At 42.7% G+C, this 18,008-nt stretch overlaps 1 protein-coding gene across 2 annotated transcripts in view; it reads right to left on the bottom strand.

Annotated features, from left to right (window-relative positions):
* Positions 1–18,008, bottom strand: part of snx25 (sorting nexin 25) — a 51,323-nt gene that overhangs the window by 18,015 nt on the left and 15,300 nt on the right. For both annotated transcript variants that reach the window (XM_014212787.3, XM_014212788.3), the window contains exons 5-10: positions 17,686–17,872; positions 8,497–8,567; positions 7,138–7,328; positions 1,711–1,842; positions 1,268–1,543; positions 191–355 (exon numbers count right to left, since the gene is read on the bottom strand). In XM_014212787.3, coding sequence (XP_014068262.1) covers positions 191–355; positions 1,268–1,543; positions 1,711–1,842; positions 7,138–7,328; positions 8,497–8,567; positions 17,686–17,872 — 1,022 coding nt within the window. The remainder of the gene's footprint in view (positions 1–190; positions 356–1,267; positions 1,544–1,710; positions 1,843–7,137; positions 7,329–8,496; positions 8,568–17,685; positions 17,873–18,008) is intronic.

Here is an 18,008-nt window from a genome sequence, read left to right as displayed (position 1 = left end):
AGTGTGCTTGGCCTGCAGGTAAATGACAGCAGCACAGTCAATGATGGGCTTTTGTATTCGTCAAGTAACCATAAATAGAGAGGATGCAACCTTGAGGGTACACTCAATATCAGATTTCATAAAAACACACCTTCCAAAACACATTCACCATGCATTGAAACAATAGCAGCTGAACGGTGTAGTGGGATACCTTTTTGTCTGGCTTGGGGGCATTTTGGATGGAGCCCAGGGCCTGACGTTTGTACTCCAGCTTGTCGTAGAGCTGGCGCAGCTTGTTGACAGCGTAGCTGGCCTGCTCATTGATGCCTTTAGTGCCCTCGTCCAGCGCCTCCTCCCCTCCCTCCAGAACCTGGAGCTGTGCAGAGGTGGAGGTTTAGATGATGGTGATAATACGTGGATGAATTTGCCACAATGCTAATAGAGCCCCACAGTGGAGGTGTCATAATACCCCAAGAAACCTAGCAGTCAAACAGGGAAATGGTTCCAATTGTTTTTCCAGCACAAATTCTACCCATAGGGGACTTTACACTTAAAAAAAGGGCTGTGTTTTGTGTAGGCTCACCCTGGCGTGACGTTTTGATAACCATGTAAATCTCTCTCAGACAAGGTGACTTATCAATATATTCACCTGTATTTACTCTCAGATTCGAAATAGCAAATTAGCAGAGTAGACATCACGTAAAACTACAAATCCCTGCAAGCTCCTGCACATCCTCTCTAGCTGACACCTTTGCTAACAGTTATTGTGTCAATTTAAAACTTGCACAAGACAGTTCACAGAATTGTCTATTTAAAGAAATGTTCCCAATTTATTCATTACTAAATTTAGCTAACATTAGATAGTTAATCCAGATATATATTTTTTTAACTTTGCCTCAATTCGGCAGTCTCGTCCAGATCATTATGGCATTTGTAGTTCTTTATGATAGCCATATTAGCTGATAATTAGCATTTCATTTTTGGGTGGTAAATACATGTGAATGTATTGATAAGTCACTTTGTCCTAGAGAGATTAACACGGTTATCAAAACGTCACGCCAGGGTAAGCCTACATGAAACACAGCTCTTATTTGAAGTGTTTCTAAAATTCCCTATAGAAAACATTTATGGTGCAAAAAATGATTGGAACCATTTCCCTGTTTGACCGCTAGGTTTTATGGTTATGACTCGTACTGTGGTACTCTGCGGACAACACTGTAGCACACAGGCGTATATGCTGGCTGGTATGTGTACATCTGCGCCAGTGTGTGTCCCCTTCCCAGCTTACCCCTTCGTCCTTGTCCTCGCTGCTGGACTGGGAGCTGCACTGCTGCTCCTCTCTCCTGATGAGCCTCTCGTAGAGGTCAGAGACCAGGAAGGACGGGTAGTAGCGCTCCTTCATGGTCTCATACACATCCCCCTGGATCCGGTGGAACACGTCCGTGCCCTTGTTCCCCACCAGGGTCTGCTGGATCTCCTTGTACAGGGCTTTCTCCACCGGGATCTCCCTGCTCTCCACAAAGAAGTTCTGGTAGATCTCCCCCACCAGCTGGGGAACCTCGTTCTGGGAAAAAACGAGTCAGGATGTGCACTGGGTTTTCAGCTTTAATAGACAGATTCAGTTTCACCACAAGTCTCAGAGTAATGTTACCTGTCGGAGATATTTTACATGATGTCAGTTGTCACTAACACTGGCTTAACGTTTGCTTTTGGAGGATGTGACAACTTTACCTTGTTGGCAGTCTTGAGCATCTCCACTAGCTCCCAGAAGCTGATGAGAGCTCTCTTGTCCACTCGCTCCATGTAGACACGGAAGTGCTCCCGGAACCCTGGGTTAGACATGATCTCTTCAAATTGGAGGATCTACAGTGAACAGACAGAACACAGGGGGTTTACATAGAGGCTTTTGATCCAGCCCTGCTCAAACATTTTAGATAAAACTACACTAAATATAATCTTGTCACCAAATAATTGATTTAAACACACTATTTTGCAATGATGGGCTACAGTAGCTGCAACAGCACTGTAGGGTAGCGCCATGGTGTAGCCAGACGACAGCTAGCTTTCGTCCTCCTCTGGGTACATTGACTTCAATAAAAAAAATAGGAGGCTCATGGTTCTCACCCCCTTCCATAGACTTACACAGTAATTATGACAACTTCCGGAGTACGTCCTCCAACCTATCAGAGCTCTTGCAGCATGAACTGACATGTTGTCCAGCCAATAAAAGGATCAGAGAATGAATCTAGTACTGAAAAGCATAAGCTACAGCTAGCTAGCACTGTAGCGCATAAAATGTGGTGAGTAGTTGTCTCAGAGAGAAAGACAACAGTTTTGAACAAATTCATTTTTTCTCAAAATGGAGAAGCAAGAGACATTTTCATTATTTGAAGTCCACAAGCGAAGGGACAAGGTGAGAGGAGTGTGTATAGGTGCAAAAAGGAATCCAACGTGGCTGCTACAAAAGTGAACTGTGTTTACGTGTGATCAGGGGTGTATTCATTCCAACGATTCTGTTGAAAAAGTTTCTTAAACGGAAGCAAATGGAGCGAAACTGGGATAAACATACCTGAAGTTGTCCAATAGAAACTGATTACACCCTATATCAGCTAAATGCAGGGAAGAATGTGTCGCTGTCTGACCATTTATTGACTTGGCCAAAGCTTTTGATTCGGAAGACCATTCCATTCTTGTGGGCCGGCTAAGGAGTATTGGTGTCTCCGAGGGGTCTTTGGCCTGGTTTGCTAACTAACGCGCTCAAAGAGTGCAGTGTATAATGTCAGAAAATCTGCTGTCTCAGCCACTGCCTGTCACCAGGGGAGTACCCCAAGGCTCAATCCTAGGCCCCACGCTCTTCTCAATTCACAACAACATAGCTCAGGCAGTAGGAAGCTCTCTCATCCATTTATATGCAGATGATACAGTCTTAAACTCAGCTGGCATCTCCAAATTTTGTGTTAAATGCTCTACAACAAAGCTTTCTTAGTGTCCAACAAGTTCTCTACCCTTAACCTTGTTCTGAACACCTCCAAAACAAAAGGTCATGTGGTTTGGTAAGAAGAATGACCCTCTCCCCACAGGTGTGATTACTACCTCTGAGGGTTGAGAGATTGAGGTAGTCACCTCATACAAGTACTTGGGAGTATGGCTAGACAGTGCACTGTCCTTCTCTCAGCACATATTAAAGCTGTAGGCTAAAGTTAAATCTAGACTTGGTTTATCGTAATTGCTCCTCTTTCACCCCAGCTGCCAAACTAACCCTGATTCAGATGACCATCCTAGATTACAGAGACATAATTTATAACTCAGCAGGCAAGTGTGCTCTCGAGCGGCTAGATGTTCTTTACCATTCGGCCATCAGATTTGCCACCAATGCTCCTTATAGGACACATCACTGCACTCAATACTCCTCTATAAACCCGTCACAAGACCCACTGGTTGATGCTTATTTATAAAACCCTCTTAGGCCTCACTCCCCCCTATCTGGTCCCGTGTGGCTCAGTTGGTAGAGCATGGTGTTTGCAACGCCAGGGTTGTGGGTTCGTTTCCCACGGGGGACCAGTACGGAGGAAGAAAATGTATGAAATGTATGCATTCACTACTATAAGTCGCTCTGGATAAGAGCGTCTGCTAAATTACTAAAATGTAAATGTAAATCTGGAGATCTCTACTGCAGCCCTCATCCTCCACATACAACACCCGTTCTGCCAGTCACATTCTGTTAAAGGTCCCCAAAACACACACATCCCTGGGTCGCCCCTCTTTTCAGTTCGCTGCAGCTAGAACGAGCTGCAACAAACACTCAAACTGGACAATTTTATCTCAATCTCTTAATTCAAAGACTCAATCATGGACACTCTTACTCTTATGTGTGGTGTATTGTTGTCTCTACCTTCTTGACCTTTGTGCTGTTGTCTGTGCCCAATAATGTTTGTACCATGTTTTGTGCTACTACCAAGTTGTGCTGCTACCTTGCTATGTTGTTGTTCTCTTTCTTGTTGTGATGTGTGTTCTGTCCTATATTTATATTGTATTAAAACGTTATATATATATCTCTATCCCAGGCCCCATCCCCACAGGAGGCCTTTTGGTAGGCTTACATTGTAAATAACAATTTGTTCTTAACTGACTTGCCTAGTTAAATAATGGTTAAATAAAAAAAAATTAATTTAAAATTTTCTACCATAGTCTTAGATACGTTTACTTTGCAGGCTGACTAGCAATGTATTCTGTTGCAATGTCCCTTACATTGGATGCCTAAATCGACTAGAAGTATCTACAAAACAAGTTGAAGTGACATAATTCAAAAGGATACATAAAAACAACCTCCCCTAAAATTACTGTTTGCGATTCACAAATTAATATTTTGGGACGCATGATTCGATTGAACTGAATCCCAACTAATACAACGGCGAAGTGAATCCTTTGTTTCGTCAAAAAGAACAGTTGAAAAGAATCATATGAATCATTCAAAAATGTTAATCAACTTTGTATGGCCTTAGTCGCGAGTGTCTGTGGAAGGTTTTTGGGGATATGACAAAAACATTAAAACATGATAATAATAATAGCTCAAATTAACTAGAGGGTACAATATGTTTTGAATTGGCTACCTAATTAGTTATTAGTTTGTTCTCGATCATATTTTACAGGATAGGCCTACCTGTTGCAGTCTCTCTGTCCTTGGGAAACATCCCACTCGTAGTGCACACATGCAAGTGATGCGCTTAAACACACATGCGCCAAAGCATCATGCCGATATGTAGATTTTTATTTGATTGATAAAATACATTTTTAAACTGTGCCTAAATAAATTACATTAACAAATACTTCAAATAAAATTCCAAAACTGAGGGCTGGAAAACGCAATTGTAAAATGTCATGACTTTTCCAGGATTTTCATGACCATAGGGACCCTGTATACTGGCCCCAGAGTACAGCAGACTCTGCATCCCAAATGGCACCCAATTGCCTATATAGGTCACTACCTTTAAACACAGGGCTAAGGTCAAAAGTAGTCCACTATGTAGGGAATAGGGAAAGGGGGATACCTAGTCAGTTGTACATCAATGCATTCAACTGAAATGTGTCTTCCGCATTTAACTCAACCCCTCAATCAGAATAGGGTGGCAGCCAGTCAATAAATGCCATTGATTTGAAGGTTAGCCAGCCAATTTAAAGGTGACAACAAAAATGTACAGAGTGGAGCATCACTCAATGTGGTGAGGAGACCTGGGGTTATTCAGCACTGCCAGATACAGACACTGTGCTCGTCAAAAACATTGCGAGCTCAGCCATCATGTCGTTACGGGACTAATGGGCCAATGTTCCAACGGGGTGTTCAGGGTGGGCTGACACAGACTGCATCCCAAATGCCACCCCATTTTCTACATAGTGCACTACTTTGACCAGAGCCCCATCCGATCAGTCACTGAACTCCAGATAAGGGAATGCCAGGCCCACATTCATTAAAGCTCAGTCATCTGGGACTGCAAAGGAGTCAAAGTAATGTTTAATGACACTCAAATACAGTTACAATATGAACTAATGTAATGAACTGGGAGGCAATAAGGTCTTCCTCTCCCTGCTGTAATTATCCTCTATAGGGAACCTCTGGGCATGTCAACACAGTCCTCACTGTGAAATGCCAAAGGGCTCAGTGTATGTGTGTGCTGTAGATATTACACTGTCAAACAAACACATGGCTGTTCTGCCGTCTTGGCTGTTCTGCCGTCTTGGCTGTTCTGCCGTCTTGGCTGTTCTGCCGTCTTGGCTGTTCTGCCGTCTTGGCTGTTCTGCCGTCTTGGCTGTTCTGCCGTGTGATAAAACAGGATTTGATCTGCTACTGGCACTTTGTCAGAGTTTAGAGTGTTTAGAGCATGACTCAAACTCATTCCTCGGAGGGCCGACTGTCTGCACGTTTTCACTCCTCCCTTCTACTTGATTGATGAAGTAAGGTCACAAATTAGTAAGGAACTCCCCAGACCTGGTTGTCGAGTTCTTAATTGAAAGTAAAAAAATCAAAGACCAGCCGACACTACATGGAATGAGTTTGACACGCCTGGTTTAGAGGGATTACCAGGACGTGTACTCCAAGCATGGCTGACCAACTGGCAAGTGTCTTCACTGACATTTTCAAACGGTCTCTGACTGAGTCTGTAATACCTACATGTTTCAAGCAGACCACCATAGTCCCTGTGCCCAAGAACACCAATGTAACCTGCTTAAATGACTATCAACCCGTAGCACTCACGTCTGTAGCCATGAAGTGCTTTGAAAGGCTGGTCATGGCTCACATCAACAACATTATCTCAGAAACCCTAGACCCACTCCAATTAGCATACCACCCCGACACATCCACAGATGACACAATCTCTACTGCACTCCACACTGCCCTTTCCCACCTGGACAAAAGGAACACATAGGTGAGAATACTGTTCTACAGCTGCACCATTGAGAGCATCCTAACTGGTTGCGTCACCACCTGGTATGGCAACTGCTCCGCATCCGACCGCAAGGCACTACAGAGGGTAGAGCGTACGGCTCAGTACATCACTGTGGCCAAGCTTCCTGCCATCTAGGACCTCTATACCAGGCGGTGTCAGAGGAAGGCCCTAAAAATTGCCAAAGACTCCAGCCACCCTAGTCATAGATAGTTCTCTCTGCTACCGCATGGCAAGGGGTACCGGAGCGCCAAGTCTAGGTCCAAAAGGCTTCTGATCAGCTTCTATCCCCAAGCTCTAAGACTGCTGAACAGTTAATCAAATGGCTACCCAGACTATTATCATTGACCCCCCCCCCCCCCCTTTTTTTTTTTTACACTGCTGCTACTCTTTGTTTATTATCTATGCACCCCTACCTACATGTACATATTACCTCGACTAACCTGTACACTGACTCGGTACTCCCTGTAAATAGCCTCGTTACTGTTATTTTATTGTGTTGCTTTTTAAAAAAAACTTTGTTAAGGGGTTGTAAGTAAGCATTTCACCATAAGGTCTATACCTGTTGTATTCAGCGCACGTAGCAATATCATTTTTTTGTGATTAGAGAGTTGAGGATTTTTTAGATTTAGAGGGTTTAGAGCAGAAGGACTGCAGACAGACTGACATAAACCCCAGCCAAACATCAACACTGGGCACTGTGTGTGTGTAGTCATACCCTCTGACTCTGGGGTCCCTCTCCCTCGTCCGTGCAGCCCTCCTCCTGCTGTTCGTAGTTGGGGCCCCCCAGGAGACGGATGCGTTTTTCACACTGCTTCTTGGCCACAGTCAGCTGGTTGATGTAGCGCTTCATGTTGCGTGCTCTGAGCAGGTCAGCCTTCATGGCTGCAGTCTCCTTCCCTTTACTGTCTGTAGGGACGAGTTGTTGGAGGACATCTTAGTATATTTATACGGTTGACCAGTTAAATACCACCACCACCGAGGACACAGACACTTTAATCCAAAGATTTGATAGGTTAATCAAAGCGAACACCAAAGACACAGCCCTTCACATAGTGATGAGAGAATAGATTCTTTATCAACCTTGTATTGAGACCAATAAAACTAGCTCCCTCAGACAGAGAACAAGAGAACCCTGCAGGTCTCAGACAGACAGGAGATGGGACATGAATCCTTCAGACAAATTGACACTATTGAGTTCCACACCATCCCCATTACTGTGTTAGGATGATTCAGACAACTCATGTTACATCCATTTTCAACATGACGTCTCTGGATGGACCAGAGGAGGGTGAATGAGAACATGACGCACTACGTTGTGGAGGAAACATCATCTGCCCTTCTCCAAACATAACTCAATTTCCCCCCTGTACAGAGGTAATGAAAGCCTGGCTGGGAGGCAGATGGGGTGAGACAGAGGATCAAGTGAACAGCTCTTAGCTCACATTGGAGTTGCCACAATGTCTTTCTCATTCATCACATACAAATCATCCCCCCTCTTTCTCTGAATCGTATCGCTCAATTCATGAGAAAAGGTGAAGACTGACAACGGCAGCCTCTCCTTTCTGCTGTGTGAGAGATCAGTCAGTGAATGACATTTAGCTTCTAGCCTGTCAGTTTCCAGTCCACTGCCCATCGCAGCTCGCTGAGAAAGAGAGAATATTAAAGTGTCGCAGCTTGCTGAGAGAGAAACATTTTAATGCATTCACTGGCTCATAAAGAACCTTTGCCTCATGGGAAATTTCCGGTTAATTTCTCTGGGTAATCACTGTGACGACGCCTTGGTAACTGCCCAGCTGTCAATCATAGCTCTTAGTCATAGATGCAACATCAAACTCCATTGATGTCAGAGATGTTATAGGCCTGGACCCGTACGCATAAAGCATCTCAGAGTAGGAGTGCTGATCTAGAATCAGTTTTCCTTTTTAGTTCACATTAAATAAGATTACATGGACAGGGGGGGACCTGATCCTAGATCAGCACTCCTACTCTTGACGCTTTGTGAATACGGTCTAGAACACAGCCTGTAGCTAAAGGTTGTTCACAAGAGGCAGTGGAGGAGTTGTTCATGGCATACCTTTCTGTTTCTTCAGCTGGGGGAGGCTGCTGATAGTGGTGGCCTGAATGATCTCCACCACGATCTGGTACCTACAGAAGGAGAGAGAGGAAGAAGTTAGGAAGGGACAAGAGACGGAAAGAACAAAAAGGAGTTGTTTCAGCTGGACTACCGTACCATTAGTATAATTGAAAACAGGACGTCACAACAGTAAGATGTATGTAATGTATGGTTAAGTATCAGAAGGTAGGAAAGCCATGGTGGTTCAGAGAACATTTAGTTTGAATTTCACATCCCAATTACAGGTGAAATAAGCCATTTAAGTGCCAATGAAACGATGACTCCAACCAAGTGGAGATGACACCAATTGCAATCATTTTGCGTTCTCACTGCCTCATACCATGCCTCGCCTCAAATGACCAGAGACGTCAAATAAATGCAAGAGACGGCAGGGCCCCATAGAATGGTGTTGAATATTTAGCATGGAATATTGCTCCCTCCGGCACTCACAGACAGACTGGTTTGCATGTAATTACCTCATTGCAGTCAACTACAAGTAATGCAGATGGTAGTTCAAGGCCATGTGACCTTGGCTATGGGTAAATATGATGTTTGGGATGATAACCATTGTATCCATTAGGAAATAATATTTGCGTCATACAGCATGTCATCTTAAGACTGATGTAGACACACATGCAACACGTCACTAACATTACATAGAGCATTAGACATAGTGCTTCATACATACAGTGCATTCAGAAAGTATTCAGACCCCTTGACTTTTTCCACATTTTGTTCCGTTACAGCCTTATTCTAAAATTGATTAAATAAAACATTTCTCAATCTATGCACATTACCCCATAATGACAAAGCAAAAACAGGTTTTTAGAAATACCTTATTTACATCATTCCCTTTGCTATGAAACTCGAAATTGAGCTCAGGTGCACCCTGTTTCTATTGATCATCCTTCATCTGTTTCTACAACAGGAGTCCACCTGTGGTAAATTCAAATGGATTGGATATGATTTGGAAAGGCACACATCTGTCTATATAAAAGGTCCCACAGATGATATTGCATAAAAAGAGCAAAAACCAAGCCATGAGATCGAAGGAATTGTCCGTAGAGCTCTGAGAGAGGATTGTGTCGAGGCACAGATATGGGGAAGGGTACCAAAAGACTTCTGCAGCACTGAAGGTCCCAAGAACACAGTGGCCTCCATCATTCTTAACTGGAGGAAGTTTGGAACCACCAAGATTCTTCCTTTGGAATCACCAAGATTCTGACCGCCCAGGCAAACTGAGCAATTGGGGGAGAAGGGCTTTGGTCAGGGAGGTGATCAAGAACCCAGTGGCCACTCTGACAGAGCTCTAGAGTTTCTCTGTGGAAATAGGAGAACCTTCCATGTCACGCGTCACGTCTGGAGGAAAGCTGGCACCACCCCTACGGTGAAGCATGGTGGTGGAAGCACCATGCTGTGGGGATGTTTTTCCATCAGCAGGGACTGGGAGACTAGTCAGGATCGAGGGAAAGATGAACGGAGCAAAGTACAGAGAGAACCTTGATGAAAACCTGCTCCAGAGGACTCAGGACCTCAGACTGGGGCGTCCTTGAGTGGCCCAGCCAGAGCCCGGACTTGAACATCTCTGGCGAGACCTGAAAATAACTGTGCAGCAACACTCCCCATCCAAGCTGACAGAGCATGAGAGAATCTGCAGAGAAGAATGGGAGAAACTCCCCAAATACAGGTGTGCCAAGCTTGTAGCATCATACCCAAGAGGACTCAAGGCTGTAATCACTTAATACATTAGCTAAAATTTCTAAAAAACAGTTTTTGATTTGTAATTACGGGGTATTGACACAATACAGCACAAAATAGTCAGTGAAGGCATCATCAACCACTGCCTGTATGGGAACACTATTCCCTATATAGTAAACTACATTTAACCAGGGCCCATGTCTCTTGTCAAAAGTAGTGCACTATATAGGGAATAGGCTGATTTAAATGAATCATTTACCTTATTTTATAAATGTTTGCATTGAACTTGAAAATATGTCTGTTTTGAGTATGTTGGCTAACCCCTGACCCATTTAAGAGCAATGTTTTGTCAATATTCACTGTTCTGCAACATATGCTTAAACAATTGAAGTATTTGTTGTGTATTACAGTGATATAAACACCCCTGTTTTAGAGACATGTTGTAGTGATAAGGGATGTCAGCTTTATAAATGTTTTATTTTCCAATTCTATAAAAACATGCCAAAATGTTAACAAAATTAGCCCTGGAGCATTATAGCGGTATAAAACATAACCAAAAGAAGTTGAGATTTGTATTACATATTTGAATAAACAATCAAGGCCATTAAAACACTTGGACAATAAATAAAAAAATTGTGATATAAAACCCCCCTGTTTTAGAGATCTATTACAGTGATATAAAACCCCCCCCGTTAACAGTGATATAAAAAAAAAAAAAAATGTTAGTGATATAAAACCCCCGTTTTAGAGACCTGTTAGTGATATAAAACCCCCCTGTTACAGTGATATAAAACCCCCGTTTTAGAGACCTGTTAGTGATATAAAACCCCCCTGTTACAGTGATATAAAACCCCCGTTTTAGAGACCTGTTAGTGATATAAAACCCCCCTGTTACAGTGATATAAACCCCCCCATTTTAGAGACCTGTTAGTGATATAAAACCCCTGTTAGTGATATAAAACCCCCCCGTTACAGTGATATAAAACCCCCGTTACAGTGATATAAAACCCCCGTTACAGTGATATAAAACCCCCGTTACAGTGATATAAAACCCCCGTTACAGTGATATAAAACCCCCGTGTTTTAGAGACCTGTTAGTGATATAAACCCCCGTTACAGTGATATAAAAACCCCCCATTTTAAAGACCTGTTAGTGATATAAACCCCCGTTAGTGATATAAAACCCCCGTTACAGTGATATAAAACCCCCGTTACAGTGATATAAAACCCCCCCATTTTAGAGACCTGTTAGTGATATAAACCCCCGTTACAGTGATATAAAACCCCCGTGTTTTAGAGACCTGTTACAGTGATATAAAAACCCCGTTACAGTGATATAAAACCCCCGTTACAGTGATATAAAACCCCCCCCATTTTAGAGACCTGTTAGTGATATAAATCCCCGTTAGTGATATAAAACCCCCGTTACAGTGATATAAAACCCCCGTGTTTTAGAGACCTGTTACAGTGATATAAAAACCCCATTACAGTGATATAAAACCCCCCCATTTTAAAGACCTGTTAGTGATATAAACCCCTGTTACAGTGATATAAAACCCCCGTTACAGTGATATAAAACACCCCTGTTTTAGAGACCTGTTATACTGATATAAAACCCCCGTTACAGTGATATAAACCCCCCCCCCCCCATTTTAGAGACCTGTTAGTGATATAAACCCCCGTTAGTGATATAAAACCCCCGTTACAGTGATATAAAACCCCCGTTACAGTGATATAAAACCTCCGTTACAGTGATATAAAACCCCCGTTACAGTGATATAAAACACCCCTGTTTTAGAGACCTGTTATACTGATATAAAACCCCCGTTACAGTGATATAAACCCCCCCCCCCCCCCCTGTTAGTGATATAAATCCCCGTTAGTGATATAAAACCCCCGTTACAGTGATATAAAACCCCCGTTACAGTGATATAAAACCCCCGTGTTTTAGAGACCTGTTACAGTGATAAAAACCCCATTACAGTGATATAAAACCCCCCCATTTTAAAGACCTGTTAGTGATATAAACCCCTGTTACAGTGATATAAAACCCCCGTTACAGTGATATAAAACACCCCTGTTTTAGAGACCTGTTATACTGATATAAAAGCCTGTTCTTGATTCCCTGATAAAGTGCTCTGCTACAGTACATGTCATCTTACTGAAGCTCAGTTCCCATGGAAACCCAGCATTAAGGTATACGGACAGGGCAGGTTCGGTGTAATTTAAGCTAGAGGTCTTCGTCATCAGTGGGCTTAACTATGGTTACATCTACCATGCTAAGCTAGCTCATTTAGCTGTCTGGATACTGCAATTATCTCGCAAGTGAAAAGCCTTATATCCGGCAGGTAGCCTAGCAGTTAAGAGCGTTGGGCCAGTAACATAAAGGTTGCTGGTTCGAATCCCTGAGTCGACTAGGTAAAAAATCTGTCAATGTGCCCTTATGCAACGCACTTAACCCTAATTGCTCCTGTAAGTCGACTCTGATAAGAGCCTCTTAAATGCCTAAAAAGTAAATCCACAGGTTTTAACTGTTGGACACGGCAAGAGAACAAACACTTCAGCCAAAATGTTTTCCGTAACTGAGAATCAGATCAGACACCTCTGGTAAACAGACTATCAACAGTAGATACATAAGAGTCATACTTAGATAATGTCCTTGCAACATTTTAGCCAGATGCTTAATACAAGGGAACATTGCCAAGGCTCAGAGAGCTTAAGAAAAAAATTGTTTACAGTTGGATCAATATAGCTTCAAATTAGCAATGAAAAAAATACAAAAGGGTCTATCTTTTGATCGATGTGGAGAACATGACTGGTTTTAACAATTAAAGCGTATGAAACCGTTGCCTTTGAGAGTGCCATACAGAAAGATTGGACTGATCCACAGTTGCGATGGATCTGGTATTATAAGATGCTTTGCTGATTCATCATACACTAGTAACTACAGGGCATTCAATGGTTGCATCCCAAATGGCACCCTGATCCCTATATAGTTCACTACCATAGGGCTCTGGTCAAAAGTAGCGCACTATAGGGAATAGGGTGCCATTTGGGATGCATTCAGCCGTCCTCTAACGCAGTTTCTGATCGTCAGGCACACGGCAGGCTGAACACCAGCTGCATGCACAGTGCCTTCAGAAAGTATTTATACCCCTTGACTTGTTCCACATCTTGTATTATAGCCTGAATTCAACATGGATTCAATAGATTTTTTTCTCACCCATCTACACACAACACCCCATTATGACAAAGTAAAAACATGTTTAGAAATGTTTGCAAACTTAATTAAAATCAAATACAAAAATCATTTGCATAAGTATTCACACCAGAGTCAATACTTTGTAGAATACCTTTGGTGGTGATTACAGCTTTGAGTCGCCTTGGGTATGTCTGTATAAGCTTTGAGTCGCCTTGGGTATGTCTGGATTTTCCCCCATTCTTCATTGCATATTTTCTCAAGCTCTGTTAAGTTAGATGGGGAGCAGCGGTCACGTGCAGTGCTGTGGAGACTGTTGTCCTTCTGGCAGGTCTCTCAGCCAAGGAACTCTTTAGTTCTGTCAGAGTGGTCATTGGGTTCTTGGTCACATCCCTGACCAAGGTCTTATTGCCCGGTTGCTCAGTTTGGTCAGACGGCCAGCTCTAGTCAGAGTTTGGGTAGTTCCATATTTCTTTTTTCAATTTCCCAATGATGGAGACCATGCTCTTGGAAACGTTCAACACTTTACAAATTATTTTAAAACCTTCCCCAGATATATGCCTCATCACAATTCTCTCAGAACTACGGACAGTTTCTTGGACTTCATGGTCTAGTTTTTACTCTGACATGCACTGTCAACTGTGGGACCTTGTGTAGACCGGTGTGTTCCTTTCTTAATCATGTCCAAACAATTTAATTGGTCACAGGTGGACTCCAATTCAGTTGCAGCGACATCAAGGATGATTTTAAAAAATGTATTAGATGCACCTGAGCTCAATTTGAAGTGTCATAGAAAAGGGGTGTGAATACTTACACTTCTTTATCATGGAGTATTATGTGTAAATGGGTGAGAAGTGCTTTAATAAAACTTGAATTCAGGCTGTAACAAAATCTGGAATAAGTCAAGCGGCATGAATACTTTCTGAAGGCACTGTATGTATGCATGTACACTGAGTGTATAAAACATCAGGAACACCTTCCTAATATTGAGCTTCACCCACCCGTTTGCCCTCAGAACAGCCTCAATTCGTCGGGACATGGACTCTACAAGGTGTCGAAAGTGTTCCACAGGGATGCTGGCCCATGTTGACTACAATACTTCCCACAGTTGTGTCAAGTTGGCTGGTTGTCATTTGGGTGGTGGACCCTTCTTGATAAGTTTCCCGTGTGCGAGTGTGAAAAACTCAGCAGCATTGCAGTTCTTGATTACAAACCAGTGCGCCTGGCACCTTCTACCATACTCTGTTCAAAAGGCACTTAAATATTTTGTCTGGCCCATTCACCCTCTGAATGGCACACATACAATATAGCTCTCAAATTGTCTCAAGGCTTAAAAATAATGATTTAACCGGTGTATGGGCCAGACAGTATTCAGACCTCTTATCTTTTTGTTACGGTACAGCCTTATTCTAAAATCGATTAAAAAAATATGTCCTCGTCAAATCTACACACAATACCCCATAATGACAAAGCGAAAAACAGGTTCAGACATTTTTGCAAATGTATAGAAATACAACAAAAACACCTTATTTACGTAAGTATTCAAACCCTTTGCTTTGAGACTTGAAATTGAGCTGAGGTGTATCCTGTTTCCATTGATCATCCTTAAGATGTTTCTACAACTTGGAGTCAACCTGTAGAAAGGCACACACCTGTCTTTATAAAATCCCACAGTTGACAGTGCACGTCAGAGCAAAAATCAAGCAGGACAGAGTCCCTCTGTCCAGTGTCTGTTCTTTCGCCCATCTTAATCTTTTCTTTTTATTGGCCAGTCTGAGATATGGCTTTTTCTTTGCAACTCTGCCTAGAAGGCCAGCATCCCGGAGTCGCCTCTTCACTGTTGACGTTGAGACTGGTGTTTTGCGGGTACTATTTAATGAAGCTGCCAGTTGAGGACTTGTGAGGCAACTGTTTCTCAAACTAGACACTCTAATGTACTTGTCCTCTTACTCAGTTGTGCACCGGGGCCTCCCACTCCGCTTTCTATTCTGGTTAGAGCCAGTTTGCGCTGTTCTGTGAAGGGAGTAGTACACAGCGTTGTACAAGATCTTCAGTTTCTTTGCAATTTCTCGCATGGAATAGCCATCATTTCTCAGAACAAGAATAGACTGACGAGTTTCAGAAGAAAGTTATTTGTTTCTGGCCATTTTGAGCCTGTAATCGAAACCATAAATGCTGATGCTCCAGATACTCAACTAGTCTAAAGTAGGCCACTTTTATTGCTTCTTTAAATCAGAACAACCATTTCAGCTGTGCTAACATAATTGCAAAAGGGTTTTCTAAATGATCAATTATCGTTTTAAAATGATAAACTTGGATTAGTGAACAACGTGCCATTGGAACACAGGAGTGATGGTTGCTGATAATGGGCCTCTGTACACCTATGTAGATATTCCATAAAAAAAAATCTGCCGTTTCCAGCTACAATAGTCATTTACAACATTAACAATGTCTACACTGTATTTCTGATCAATTTGACGTTATTTTAAATGGACAAAAAAAAAAATAATAAAAAAAAAAATTAAAATAAAAAGAGTGCTTTTCTTTCAAAAACAAGGACATTTATAAGTGGCCCCAAACCTTTGAACGGTAGTGTATGTACGTACACCGAGTGTACAAAACATTAGGAACACCTGCTAGGTCTACAGGCTGACCCAGTCAGCGTCGTGGTGTTAGGTCTACAGGCTGACCCAGTCAGCGTCGTGGTGTTAGGTCTACAGGCTGACCCAGTCAGCGTCGTGGTGTTAGGTCTACAGGCTGACCCAGTCAGCGTCGTGGTGTTAGGTCTACAGGCTGACCCAGTCAGCGTCGTGGTGTTAGGTCTACAGGCTGACTTAATAAAGTCTGCACACTCACAAGCTCCACCACGTACCTTTATTCACTAACAAACAATGTTTAGATCCTACAAGGATCTTCGTCAGGTTGGCATGGCTCATAAGAGTGTGGCACTGGAGGGAGAGAGGGAGGGAGTAATGACTGTAGCCTGCAGGAGAGCTGAACACAGCACGGCCCAACACCAAGAGGTAAAGCACCCTGATCAGAGGCAGCAGCCAGGGATTGTTTGGGTCCTAGTGTCATTTCATGAAAAGCTGCGATGCATGTCAATGACAGAGAAACACAGGGCAGTGACAAGGGGAGAGAAAATCACGAATGAGGCTGTCAGACAGGAGAGCTATCTATTCTTCAGGACACAGAAGCAGGTACAGAGAGGCTCACAAACACACAGGTTTGTCACTCAGGGTGGCTTAAGGTGAGTAATGCTCAGCGATTAAATGATAGAGGTTTTTTAATAACTAATTGACTGAAGTCGGTTCAATTATTTGAATTCCATTTAGTTTGGCCTTTTTTCTGTGCGCTCAATGCGCCTTTTCTCTAGAGAGATCTCTCTGGGACATGTTGTCCAACTCATCATAGTTAAGAGCAGAAAACATGGTAATTAACTACAATGACCAGAATCCATTGTGCCTATAGCTGCCTGTTCTCATTGGTTCTTGCTGGGCAAGCATGCCCGTGGGGCTGGCAGACAGAGGAAGAAAGATAGATACGGATAGAGAGCGGTTGTTAGGCATCTCTACCCGACAATACATCTAATTGATTGATAGTTGTTATTTAGCAGTTTTAAAAAGTATGACTTATCTACTTTGAAGTACTACTGAAATAGTGATTGTCAGACAGCAGGCAGCTAGCCAGGATGACTCTATTGATGACTCTTTTGGGAGCACTGAGATAAAAGGCTGTCTGGCTGATACTGCCTGAGCAGAGATGAGATGATGACTTGGAATAAAATAACATACACAACTGAAATATTTTATTAAAGTAATGTGAATAAATGATGGTTAGAGCCTAATAAGTGATAGTAAAGCGCAGTCACTCACTACCATCTTGTTTTGTGCTGTTACAGCATTGAACCTACATAATGCATGTATTGTTTAAAACACTTATATATATATATATATATATATATATATATATATATATATATATATATATATATATATATATATATATATATATATATATATTTTTAAACCGAATCAAAACCCGACGGGCTACAAAAAGCACTCATCTCTCAGCACTAAAGGGGAGAGACGGTGTGACGTGTTGGTATGACATGGACAGAGTGGTTGAGGTGTACGTGTCGGCATGGCTAATGAGAAAACTGGAGATCTTCTGTGTCAGTCAGGACATGGACACACAGACGACCCGCACGCAGAAGCACTAGTAGGACTAGGGTTAGGCTGCTCTGTCTGTACCTGAGCTGTTTGAGGAAGTCGATGTCTGAGGAGGAGCTGATGAGCTTGATGAACTCCTCGTACGACGGGGCGTAGGTATAGGCCTTCTTGTGGTGCTCGTTGAGCTGCTCGCGGTGCTCCAGCTGAGACAGCAGCATGAGGTTCAGGAAGTCTGGGTCACTCAGCACCTCCACCAGCGGCTTCAGCACTGCACACACACAGTAAAAAACAGGCTTATAGTGTGGCATGCTCCAGCTTATTCATTTAGACACACACACAGTAGAAAACAGGCTTATAGTGTGGCATGCTCCAGCTTATTCATTTAGACACACACACACACAGTA

This window comes from Salmo salar, chromosome 09, assembly GCF_965601325.2.
Source record: "Salmo salar chromosome 09, fSalSal1, whole genome shotgun sequence".
NCBI classification, from domain to species: Eukaryota; Metazoa; Chordata; class Actinopteri; order Salmoniformes; family Salmonidae; genus Salmo; species Salmo salar.
This window is presented reverse-complemented; position numbering and strand designations above follow the sequence as displayed.